The 12,511-nt window shown below is 38.1% G+C and overlaps 1 protein-coding gene across 1 annotated transcript; it reads right to left on the bottom strand.

The window, feature by feature from the left end:
- Positions 1–6,165: 6,165 nt before the first annotated feature.
- crip1 (cysteine-rich protein 1) lies at positions 6,166–11,757 on the bottom strand. Its single transcript, XM_034144482.1, has 5 exons — positions 11,566–11,757; positions 7,603–7,697; positions 6,870–6,927; positions 6,550–6,594; positions 6,166–6,414 (listed from the first exon to the last, which is right to left on the bottom strand). The coding sequence occupies exons 1-4, from the start codon at positions 11,603–11,605 to the stop codon at positions 6,554–6,556; spliced, it is 234 nt and encodes a 77-aa protein (XP_034000373.1). The 5' UTR covers positions 11,606–11,757; the 3' UTR covers positions 6,166–6,414; positions 6,550–6,553.
- Positions 11,758–12,511: the final 754 nt, after the last annotated feature.

The following is a 12,511-nucleotide window of genomic DNA, read 5'->3' on the forward strand; positions in this document are numbered from 1 at the left end:
TGTTAAATTGCACTCAAATCGGAAGACCCTTGTTTTTGAAGCTGCTGAAAGTCTAATTGCACGAGTACAGAGTTTACTGGACTTTGACCCCATTGGCTAAACCATGATTGATGCACCAAGAGGATTTTCAGCGATCCAGATCCAGACTCAGAAGCCTGGCCACCTCATTATCTTCCCCAGCGTTGAGGCTTTCTCCTGGGCTTGCAGCCGCTGATGGCTCCCCTCTCTGTGTGTGTTTAAGGAGAGCTGGCTGCCATAGAGATGCTCATGGCAGCAGCTCAATTTTTTCTTCTGCACACAAACACACTGGATCCTATTTAGCAATTACAACGCCAGAGGGCTTATTTATACACATGTGCTGAGACGGGGGGCTGCAGTGGAAACAGAAACATCCAGCAGCACTAATCAACTGCAGCCTGGTAATAGGAAACAAGATGGGAGGGAGGATGGAGGGAGGATGGAGGGAGGATGGAGGGAGGATAGTGAGTAATTGAGGAGGAGAGGTGGGAAGACGAAAACAAAAGAGGTTGCGCAAAGATGTGTTGGAAAGGGATCGAAGGAAGGATTTTAAGATTTAGTTGAGTGCTTGTACACCAATTGGATAGTCAGTGGTTCAGTTCTATCCATCAAGATATGAATGCACGTTTTACACTGATCTGTGTTGCTCAAAGCATTTTTATGTCAATTTACCATAGATAGCAGAGGTCACTGATAGTATGAGTGAGCTTTAGGTATGGCAGTAGGTACAGATATTTTGCTAAACGGGCCTTTCTGCACATATCGTAGGTATCCCATACCTAATCTGTATCAAACAAGTATCTAGGAAAAACAAAAGACAGAATCTCTGCCAGGGATGAGGTGGGTAAGGGGGACGATGTTCATGAACATAATGACATTTGGTCGACTTTTAACCAAGTGCTGTGGTCCCTGTCTGGCCCCCCAAACACACCAAACCTCGCAAACAAACACACATGAAAAGAAAACAATGTATTAAGAGGAAGCGTCCTTGATCTCACGTGATCCTAGCTATTTTATACCAGAGGGTTTTCTGGCTCGATGAGTTATATTCAAGTTAATATTCTTACTGGTGACTGCAAGCATATGGACGGCATAAAAGCAGATGGCACGATATAAAAGGAACAGTGAAATTGCTATGCTACAGGAGAAGAAGAAGATGGGGGTTGACAGACAGGTGATTTAGTTTATGGTTGGCTGTCAGTGTCTGTTGACAACGCTTACAAATGTCCATGATTGAAGCTGAAGTTATTGTCCAGGGTAATGCCAAGAGATCTGAAAGACTCCTCTTCCTTATTTCATTCGATGGTGAGATCAGGGGTGGATGGACCAGCGTTTGAGGAGCAGAGGGAGTATCTGAGAAAGCCATGCATATTCAATTACATAAATGAGGACCAGATTCAGCTCAGTAACCTCCTCAATGCCTCGCTGGTAATCTGCCACAAACGAGACTCTGCTGGAGCCTCTGGATTGATACGTTCAGCCAGACTCCAACGGCACACTTGGGATCCTTCACAGGGATGAAGACGGGAGGTTGTCCAAAGACACTTTTCTAAATTTCACACACTGTAATTTATTCAAAGTGGTGTTACTGATGATGAGGAGAGGAGGGTGGTGGTGTGTGTTGTAGCAGTCGGGTCTTTCCAATTTCAACTGAACATGTTTTGAAAATGAAATATGCTATCTGTGATTAATTTGAAAAGTGCGTCCTAATATCACTCTAACGAAATTGTCAGCAATCTTCACATTAAACTCTTAGAAAGAAAACAAATGAACGTATTTCTCTTTGTAACAGTGCAGTTCCTTGGCCTTGTCCACTTTAAACCAAACATTGTCTTAATCCAGGTTTAATATATCTTAAGACGTTTAACTAAAGTGAATTTCCCATTGAAAAAATGTAAAGGAACCAAAGGCTACAACTTTGTATAGGAATATTTAGGATTGTAACTTTTTTTTCTCCAATTTCATGAATCTTGTGACCTTTTTAATCTACATTTGATTTTAGTCGTCATTGCCGTTTTCAATTCATGTAGGCAATCATGCATTTTGATTTAGCATATTAACAACCTTGTAGAAAATTATAAACCTCAGCCTTATTACTGCTATCAAAGCAAAAAAAATCATTCAAACTGCCTATGAAAAATCTGAAAATGTTCAGTAACAGTTATAATACATTTTAGAGATTTTTAATTATAGTCTTCCCCTCCTGTTGTCTTCGGGTCAAATCTGACCGATTTACTACTTTCATCAATCATAACTTTTTTGTTTTACATTAGATTGCATTAAGGCTTTATGATATCCTTCACAGTAGACATTTGAACATATACAATTGCTGATCACCACTTTCATTGAATTTTAGATGATTTAGTCAACTTTGTAACACCCATGGTGTTCCCGGTCAAAACTGACCGCCATAAAGAAAAGGAATTAGTAACCGTCCGGATCAGATAAAACACACATACACACACACACACACACACACACACACACACACACACACACACACACACACACACACTCTAGATGTGTTCCCCCCCTTATGTGCCCAATCCCCCCATGTGAATCACACACACACACTCACACACACACACACACACACAGAACAATTTGACACATTTCCCGCTCTTATGTGCCCATCCTCCCACATAGATCACACCTGGCACACGCAATACATGTTCAGTGTCTATTCTTTGTATATTTACTGCAGTTTTTCATGTATACCAGTAGTCTGATACAACATGTGCAGTTTGAAAGGGTGTTAAATGAAATTTGGTGATGATTAATGGTTTTTGTGTTAATGTAATTATAGCAGTTAAAACAGGACCGGTCAAATTTGACCGCGAACACCAAAGTAAGGGGGGGAAAACGAAGACAATAGGACGGTTAAGTGAGGGAAAAGTACATGGTGGATTTCCTGTTCACACCTTTATTTTTACCGCTACGAAATCACATTAACAGGTTTTTTCTGAGTGGAAACTCTTAGAGCGGACCATGCACAGACTGCTAATGTAAAGACAATTTTCACAAATGAACATTATTACTTTAAGTGGTCTACTTCAGAAGGTTGAATCTAGAAAGACAGATGTTAAATAATAATAGCCTTTTGGCACAGACATGTGTGTGTCCACATTAAAACTGGCGGGCGTGATTTTAAGACTTTCACGATTTCACACATGTGATACAGTTTAAAGTCCTGACTGTTAGCCTCAAGGATACGAAGTTTTCTTCAGTCTCACTTATTGTCTCTTAGAAAAGCAGGAAGGCCAGAAATGTTGTTAAATCTCTCAGACGATCCACAGTTTGCTTCTGTTTGGAGCACATTCATCTGTTTACAGTCAACATGTTAATATACTATATTACAATAAGCAGCATTTTGTTCCAGGGTACAGTTTTGAGTTTTTTTTACATGTTTAAAGTGTATTTATTGCAGCATTTTACTTGAACCGTTGTATAACTTGCACTATCGCACTATTTTATGTCAGAAATTCATTTATAACCAATAATAGAAACAAGATTCAAGCAAGGGTAGCCATTTCCTTTTTTTAAGCATTTTTGTCCTTACAGACTTAAATAAATCAAATGCTATGACCAAATTCAAGTAGCCTACTGTGGCTGTCGCAGGACTGTACAAATAGATAATTATTTTATTGGTTTGTAGGCTCATGTTATCTTTATTTATTTGTTAACCACAACAAAAATAAGTAATTTTATGAACTGTATCTTCTTATTTGTACTTTCTTGTAGTTTTACTTTCAAAACAATTATTACAAACCCAAAACCTAACTGTCCAGAAGACTCTTTCAATCCATCTTTTTCTCAAGCCTGATTTTGGGAATGAAGGCCAGGCCACCCAGGTCTGCATGAGTTGGAATAGCCTTGAGACACTTCAACACTTATTTTCCAGTCCTTAATAGGTTTATGAGTCTAATTTTACAGTTTCATGACTGAGGGGCCTCTGATTCACGCTGACACAGCAGGTTTTTTCGCTCTCTCAGTCCTCCTGCAAGACAGTAAAAATAAAACCTGTAACACTTCATTTTAAGTGCAATGTAAGTCACCATAAGTGTTTTTTAAATGTTCTCCCTGCCTGCACACAGCTTTCTTTACAATCATGTCAGGAAATGATCCTCATTATGTCCCAACATCATGAACAAAGTATGTGCTGTGACCTATTAACGTCTTGAACATCCAACTGTGAACTTAATTAATGCTGCAGGTTTCTCGCCATCATCTGGATGCGTCATCATGATAAACGATATGTTGGTATTTCCTGTGCAAATAGGAGGTATTTGCACAAGCAAAAACTATTATCAGAAGAGGAATCTAAGCACAATCCACCACACAATTAGCCTTTCCTAAACCTGATTTTGTAAGCTTTGTAAGGACATAAGGACTTGCGTGTAGAAATAAGGCCAATTGTTTTATGTCTTCTGCTAGACATTAAAATTAAGATGATTAAGCCTTTACAAAACCAACACAAAGAGTGAAATTAGTGAATTAAACAGTGTGTTTATCTACTGTAGCTTGGCAGTAACTGGGCAGTTCTTCCAAGGAAAGCAAGTCTTCATAATGTTAGCTACAGAGACAGCTTTATTGAGCAGGACAGAGAGGATATTAACGTTTGGCCTGTGACCTTTTAGCGTTAGCTTCCGTCTTTTAGCACAATCATGTGTCACCACCATTAAGTAGAATACATAGTCTGGATGTGTTTATGAAGGTTCTTACATTGAAATGTAACACCTTAAGACATTAATAAAGCAGCTACAGACACATTTTGGTTTCAACCAACTCAGAGTTTAGCTAATCAAGCTAAACGTTGGCCAAATTACAGTAGCTACTACTGCAGCTAGCTACAGTTGAAGAAAATATGCATGCAAACTCCATGATGCTCAGCAAAAAAATGCTATATGACCTACTTTTATATACAATAAAAGCCCCTATTGTTTCCAGATTTCTACATAAATGTGTTTATTTATTCTAATTTTCATTAACTTTTAAATTGCAAAAGTGTTGGCTTGTATGAGTCTTATTAGCATTTCTGTTCCTTCACTTTGATTGAATTTATTGCCTCTGTTTTTAAGTCAATAAAGTTTAAATTAAATAGACCAATTATAACAAGTAAATGTCAAAAACAGAGGCCATATTATATTAAATGCATGCCAACTCAAATATATACACAATGCAAAGGCTAAACAAGCTGCATTTGTGTTTAATTTCACAGTCAATTTAGATGAAATGCAGACAATTGCTTCATTGCCAAACATCCTTCTGCACATTTCCATCAGTTTCCTCAGTGTGTATGGACTTAGTTGTGATTTTCCTGCGACACTGAGCGTCTTTGTTGCAGAGAAGGGAAAACATGATGACCGCCAGACGGACGGACAGACACACGGGCCGTCTGTTGGGTCCTGTTTGTGTCTGTTGTCATAGCAACAGGCTGGGATGGCAGAGAGGCATGGTGGAGGGTGGAGGCTGCTACGTGATCCATGGACATCGAGGGCGGGCGTGCAGAGAAAAAGTTTGGCAAGAAACCAAGAAGGAAGCATCTGGTGGATCTGCAAAGACTCCGCTGCTCCGGCTACCCACAATGCACCAGCATGAGCATGATTTTATTTTAAAAGTAAGCATTTGCTAAAGAAGTTATTTCATACATAATATAACATTTTAATATGTGTGCATTAAAATGTTATTTAATATAATTTGACATGAGCTACACCTGAATGTGTTGTATTCAGGTTTATTGATAAGGTTTTTGTTTTTGAGGTTCGGCACATATGGATTGCTGTGTTTTTGTCATAGGTTTTTGTACATTCTTGAATAAATTAAATTGTCCTGGTTGTTTCATCAACCCCGACTTGTCTTGTGTTTGACTTTATCTTTAAACTGTTGTACTTCTAATACATCTAGTTATATTTTGGGAATGTTGTGCTTTATTGAAGCCCAAAATCATGCAGCAAATGTCACCGGTTGACATTTATGTGAGGAGCAGCAGAAAGACTGCAAAAGTCATGGGTTGAAATAAAAAGGGAATGCAGATTAAATTACACATAATGAACAATATGACACTAAATGCAACTGACATGAACGTTGTCATTGACAAGAAAAATTGTCTAATTTATGGGTGTTCGACAAAGAATAAATACAATTAAATCAAGAAAGAAACACAAGAGTTTAATCAAAATGTCCACTTTAAGAACAGGAAAGGGTTTGAGGATAACCACTTCATTACTACATCATGGGAATACACAATCATTTTTAGAAACCAGAGTTTAAAAACATAAAATAAAAACAGGCAAACTAAATCTTTCTTCTGAATGAGAACACAGTTTGTTTGCTGGTTTTTATTGGACGAGTGAGCACTGCTGGCCTCTTCAATCAAGCTTCCAGGCAACGTTGAACCTGATGATGAAGCAATGCAAACACACATGAGGCTGGGCAAAGTACTACAATGGATTTGCTTAAATTCAAAAGGGCTGTGTTTGACTTAGCAAATAGGATGTACAAGGTGAACAAATATAATCAAATGCACATTACCTGTTTATTTAAATGTGTGGCTCTCAGCCCCACCACGTCCAAATCCTGCAAAAAATAAGAGGAGGGAAGGAGTCAGTGAACTAACAGAAACAGGCATTTCAGACTTTTATTTTGAAAATCTGAAGAGAACATATTCTTTAACAACAGATAAGAGTTTAACGATTTGCACTAATTACGTAAGGACTGGTTTATTGAGGGTGGGACCCCATCAGGTGACATAGTGTGCTTTGATAGGATGGTTTACAGCCATGATACTGTGAGATACAGAAAATAATCCTCACACAGGGCGTTACACCTGAGCAAAGGTGACTGATGCTTACCTTTAGGTCCAAACAACGCACTGTAGCAGGGGTTATGACAGTATGGCTTGCCTTCATGCTGTAAGAGGAATACATGTATTAGCACTAGTGTATTGGAAACATTCACAAATTGAAGTATCTGTATGATATCAAATATGATCAAAAAGTGTCTATTATTTGATAAAACCTCAAAGAAAAAAACAAACAAACATGTGATTATTTCTATTTCTATGGTCTATATTTTATGGTAATTGTTCATTTATCTTTTGTTATGTGCCAAATATATTTCGAAATAGTGTTTCATATCAAAATCCCCCTTTTCTCTCTTCCTGTAAAGATTTGTAATGAATCATCTTGTAGTCTGTAGGTATGTATATATACATTTATCCAATCAAATATGTTTGGCGCCAGCAGGTCCATCAAGTTTAACTGCACTTAGCTTGTTAGTCCTATAGCTAGCAGAGCGATATAGTACGTTTAAGTGTAAAAAGTAAAATATTAACCTGCATAACATAGTCTAACACATCTATTGTGACAGTAGTTTGAATACAATAAGACCAAATCATTAAGGTCATCATTAGCTACTACTAGAAAAACTAGGATTTTATTTATTAACTTAAATTCTGTCATATCGACTTCAGAATGGAGATTCAATAGTGATTTCATGAAGCGCTATCAAACCCCAAAACCTGTGTACATTAACAAAGATTACAGGATAAGCTTGAATGCATTGTTTGTTTTCCAGGTGTCTCACCGATGCGTGTGAGCCTGGCGTCAGCGTCTTGCTGCACTTCTCACATTTCAGACAGGGCCTGTGCCAGTCCTTGCCCAGGGATGTTACCTTCTCGGCTGCAAAACACACATAAAAAGACAGAATTAATCATCATGGCCTTGAACTTTGTCCACAAAGAGACCTTGTGGTAAAGAGATGAGTCACAGGGTCACAATATCAGTTTGAGACCAACAAGATTATGTGTTTGTAGATACATTATGTGGGTGTGGTGCTTGAGGGTCAAAGAGAACTGAGTGTCCCTAAAGGAATCTGTGCAACTCCTTCCTCATAAACTCTGATAAAGACTCTCTTTATCTGCAGGGCTGATCTGCACAAACACCCATGAGGAGGACTGTAAAAGTGGGAGGGAAATCCGATCCATTGGTATTGAGTTTCAGGACTTTATTGGAGAAACATTGGCAAGAGACGACTTTTAAGACTGTCACACGTGAATATCTGGCCAAAGAATCTTATGCAAAAACCAAAAAAAGCTACACGCTGTGAATGCAAGAGGCCAGGGAGGGCAGGCACAGGATATGCTGCAAATTACAGAAGTGTTATCATGATGTGAAGTCGTTTCTACCAAACATGTCGTAACTGAGGAGCACAAAACAAGATTGACATTTGCAGATTTTATGATAAGACTTCATAAGTATAAGAGTTCAGGAAGGTCAGGTGATGAATGCAAATAACTGACCTTCCCACATAATTTGGATATGACACACTTCCTTTCTAAATATGGCCTGAGATTATCCAAAACAAGGCAACGGAAGCAGGGAAAGTGCTGCAGGGTGAGGTCAGCCTCTCAGGCCAGTGGCATAACAACATTTCAGCACAATATGGTGGAGCTTGTTTGACCTGAAATAATTACTGTGTACAATCTCAAATAACAAATTAGTGGACTGAGTAAACATGTCTGTCGAATGAGTAATGGAGAGGAAGTCTCCCAGTTAACGCTGGGCTCAGAGTCCATCCTCAGTTGTGATCACATGGCCCATGCAATGTTGTGTTACTCCTGATTGTATATGGATCTGATAAAGCATTATTTTTTGTGCCATTTATTTTACCAAGCGATATGGGAATAAATGGGCCGTGAGAGACATGTAGATAATCTGATCTGCTCTCTGCATCAACTCAAACTGACTGGGGCATTATGGAGTCAGTCCAGTATACACAAACACTCACATCTGAATGGAAAAACACACTGTGAGGGAGACTGTTTAAACTATTAACCCTATTCAATCCCAACAAAAGATTAATGGAGAGGTTGTATAACAGTTTGTCAAGGATGCTGAGAATGCAGTATGAAGCATTTAGGGTTGAATGAATGACCTTAAATACACTCTCTACAGCATGAAGTCCATTTACAAAATAGTTTGCCATTTATGGGAATACGTTTGAGCCTATTGTGGCCAATTTCTTGATGTGCTTGATCAGTTTTGCAATGTTTTGTATTTTTGTGCAATGACTATAAAGAGCTGGTTAGCTTAGCTAAGCCTAACGATTTGAAACGTAGCTCTTTCCGAACACATTTACGCTGTGATATCCAGGAGTTTTGTGTTTAATCGTGAGCTTTATATGTGCTGGTATGGATATCGTTACGGTAGGACAGACTAGCAAGGACTAACCAGGCTAGCTGTGCTTCTTTTTTTTTTTTAAATCAGACGTTTTCTGTGGGAAAATTGACTGGATTTGAATCAACTTGTACTCTGCTGGCTGTAGCCTTTGACAAATTTGACATTTTGGGAAAAAGGATAATTTTCTTTCTCACTTTTCTGCCAGTTAGTACATTAACGTTGATAAAAACGTAGGTGCCAAATTATAAGCATACATCCAATAGGAAGCCACAAAACGGATGACAGAGCTTCGGAAAACAAGCAAATGGAAACTAAACACAAGCAGGCAAAGCTTGTTTCAAAACGTAGAGGTAGCTCAGATAGCTTCGTTTTGCATATGGACGTGAAAAAGCTCGGCCGCCAAGCAGGTTTACAGCTCACAAATTAACTTATTGTATTACATTTTTGTATGGTTTAGTTTAGCGGACAGCATGATGTTAAAAGGGAGTGAAGCATGTTTCCAATATTGTCACAAACTATAGTTTTAGAGAGCATGGCCTGTTTTAAAGACATTTCATTCATTGATGCCTTCCTCTATGCACCAAACACAACCTAGCCTACATGTTAGTTTCTCTACAGCACTTATTTAAAGTCTAGCACTCGAAAACGAAAAGAGGTGTACAAAATAGATTTTAAGTATTTTTGTCTTGTGCTCTCTTTGTATCTGGAACTGCACCAAGTTCCCCCCTCATCATTCAGGGAGGCAGTGGTAGCCTGATTGTTTCCATCTGAGAGCTTAGAAACATTAAGATAGATGAGCTGCAAACGAGACGGAGTGGACGGGGGAGTGCAGCGGTGAGGTGTGATGGGGGTGATCACGGTGAAGGAGTGAGGCATGGAGAACTTTTATTGAGGAGGTTTGGAGGGGAAATTGATGCTGGCAGTTCAGGATAATGATGTTTCCACAAAGAATACAATGCTCTGTTTCAGGCTACTATTCCTCTGAGGTATATTTTAGAAAAGAGCATATTTCTTTGGTGGGCTTGTGCTGGAGCGAGACAAATTGGTTTGCTTGTTTTGGCCAGATGGAGAAAGTTTATCCATGAAAAGGAAAAATGGGACGCAAAGCTCCCTGGTCGCACGGTCAATTCATCTGACTGACAGTCCAAAGACTTGGCCTTGTATTCTGTATTGGCTCTGCGTCTCCCAAGAGAAGATTTACTTTGTTGCTGCACTACTGAGCTGCAGACAATGTGCTAAATGGATTAGGACACAAATAAAATGGAGCTGTTCCTTTCCTCCCCGGATGCAGTAATTGCTCCGGGCTTTGATGGTATCCTCAGGAGAATTACCTACAAGGATGGAGACGCATTGCAGGACAGAAAGAACCTGCTTCCTCTGCTGCATTCAGTCATTATTCATCTCAACTCCAAAGAAACTTGATAACAAGAAAGCTTACAGAGTGCAGTGACCTTTTCAGGTAATGTGGAATTAATCTGCAAAACTGAAAACATGTAAATATATAAATAAACAGCTAAGAGGGTAGACTGACTGCTAAAGAGTTAGAAATAGTGATAAAACTGCAGTAGTAAGAGTAACTAAGTACAGTTGTACTTGAGTATTTTCGTTTTCCGAATAAAATATTGTAGATTTTAAACTATAGGTTTAAGTTTTACATCCGAAACAATCCACAACAAACAGTTTATAAAATATAATGCATTATTGATAATTCCTTTAAAGTGCATAAAGCAGTTATAATATGCTCCACCTACCACCATGTCCTGCATTCAAAAATGTACTTTGGTAAAAGTACAAAAGTAATATCAGGAAAGTATTATGAGGAAAAAGTGCTTAGATTTAAAAAAAAATTGTGTATAAGGGCCCTTGTGTTTTAAGTGGTAGAAAGTACATCTAAGCTATAGGCTACTTGGGTAGATGCAAAATGTTGAGGTATTTTACTAAAATCATTCACATTTCTGCATTGTTCTATATAAATACACACAATTTCAAAAGGACACTAATTTAAATACATTTATTTCACAATGATAGTTACATACAAAGTATGATTTTGCATCCAAAATACATAAAGCATTTAGGATTAGCTACACTTGAACCTACTACAATTTCAAATACTGCCTTAATGTTAATTGCATCGAGTACAACCAGTACTCTTTTATTTCCCAAAGTTTTCAAAGGTTATTTAATATTTGACTCGTAAAACACATGTTTCTGCTTGCAGTCAGCGTGTTAGTTCAATTCAGTTTCCTGTTTCCTCATTTGAGCACAAAAAGACGCTAACATTTCAAAAATCAGGAAACACGATATTCTCTGCATGTGAAAGAAAAACTAATTGGAGAAAAAAAATAAAAACAAAGAGAGCAAATCTTACCGAAGTAAACTTCCTTCTCGCACTTTGGACACTTAGGCATCTTGTTGCAGCTGTGTGTACGGGGTAGGTGTAGAAAGTGCTGGTGATATCCTGCAGCTGTATTGTCTGTCGCACCTGTCTGTCGCTCTGACCACGCCTCGCTGAAGTGCAGATGTGCGCAGCGTCCTCTTTTTATAGCACCGAGGAAATAGTTCAACTGACACTTTTCTCTTTTTTCTAACAGTGGGAGAGGCTTGAGTTGAGTGTGAGTGAGTGTACGTGCAGAAAACATCACAATGAAGCACTGAAATTAAAGATTTAAACTAATTAAACATATCCTCTTTTATAGCAGTTTGTCATATTATCTACCTTTTATTAAAAGTAAGCAATGTACGATAAATAAACACTATTTGAGTTTTTTTCTTTCTATTAGAGTGCATTTTTATATTATTTTATTCCAATATTATAAACTTGCTTTTTGTGGTGTTTTTGAGAGTCACAAAATGAATAGAGTTGGATGAAATGACCATTACAGTAAAATCCAAGGAGGTAAACAATCGTGAAAAGTAATAAATTACATAATAAAATGTATGAATAAGCAAAGTACCAGATCATGGGATCCCAATACATTAAGAGTTTGTAGCTCTCATCTCATAAATTGAAATGTTCATTTTATTAATCTCTTGAATAATATAAATATGAGTGCTCCCATCTGAATGCCCAAACACTGATTACAGAACATAAGAACAACATATATTACAGAACAACATGCCCCACACCAAATCCTATCAAAGTTGGGTAGCTGACACTTTCTGATCCTTAATTATTTACCCTGTGTGAGTAAATGGACCTCCACGCTGCTCTGTCTTATAATCTACTTGATATGTGACTCCACTCCACCAATCTATTCACTATACTGAATGGCAAGATAACCCACCTGATAAATAATGCAAGTCAAGGTGAATCA

The sequence above is a fragment of the Trematomus bernacchii genome, unplaced genomic scaffold (genome assembly GCF_902827165.1).
Source record: "Trematomus bernacchii unplaced genomic scaffold, fTreBer1.1, whole genome shotgun sequence".
Classification (NCBI taxonomy): domain Eukaryota; kingdom Metazoa; phylum Chordata; class Actinopteri; order Perciformes; family Nototheniidae; genus Trematomus; species Trematomus bernacchii.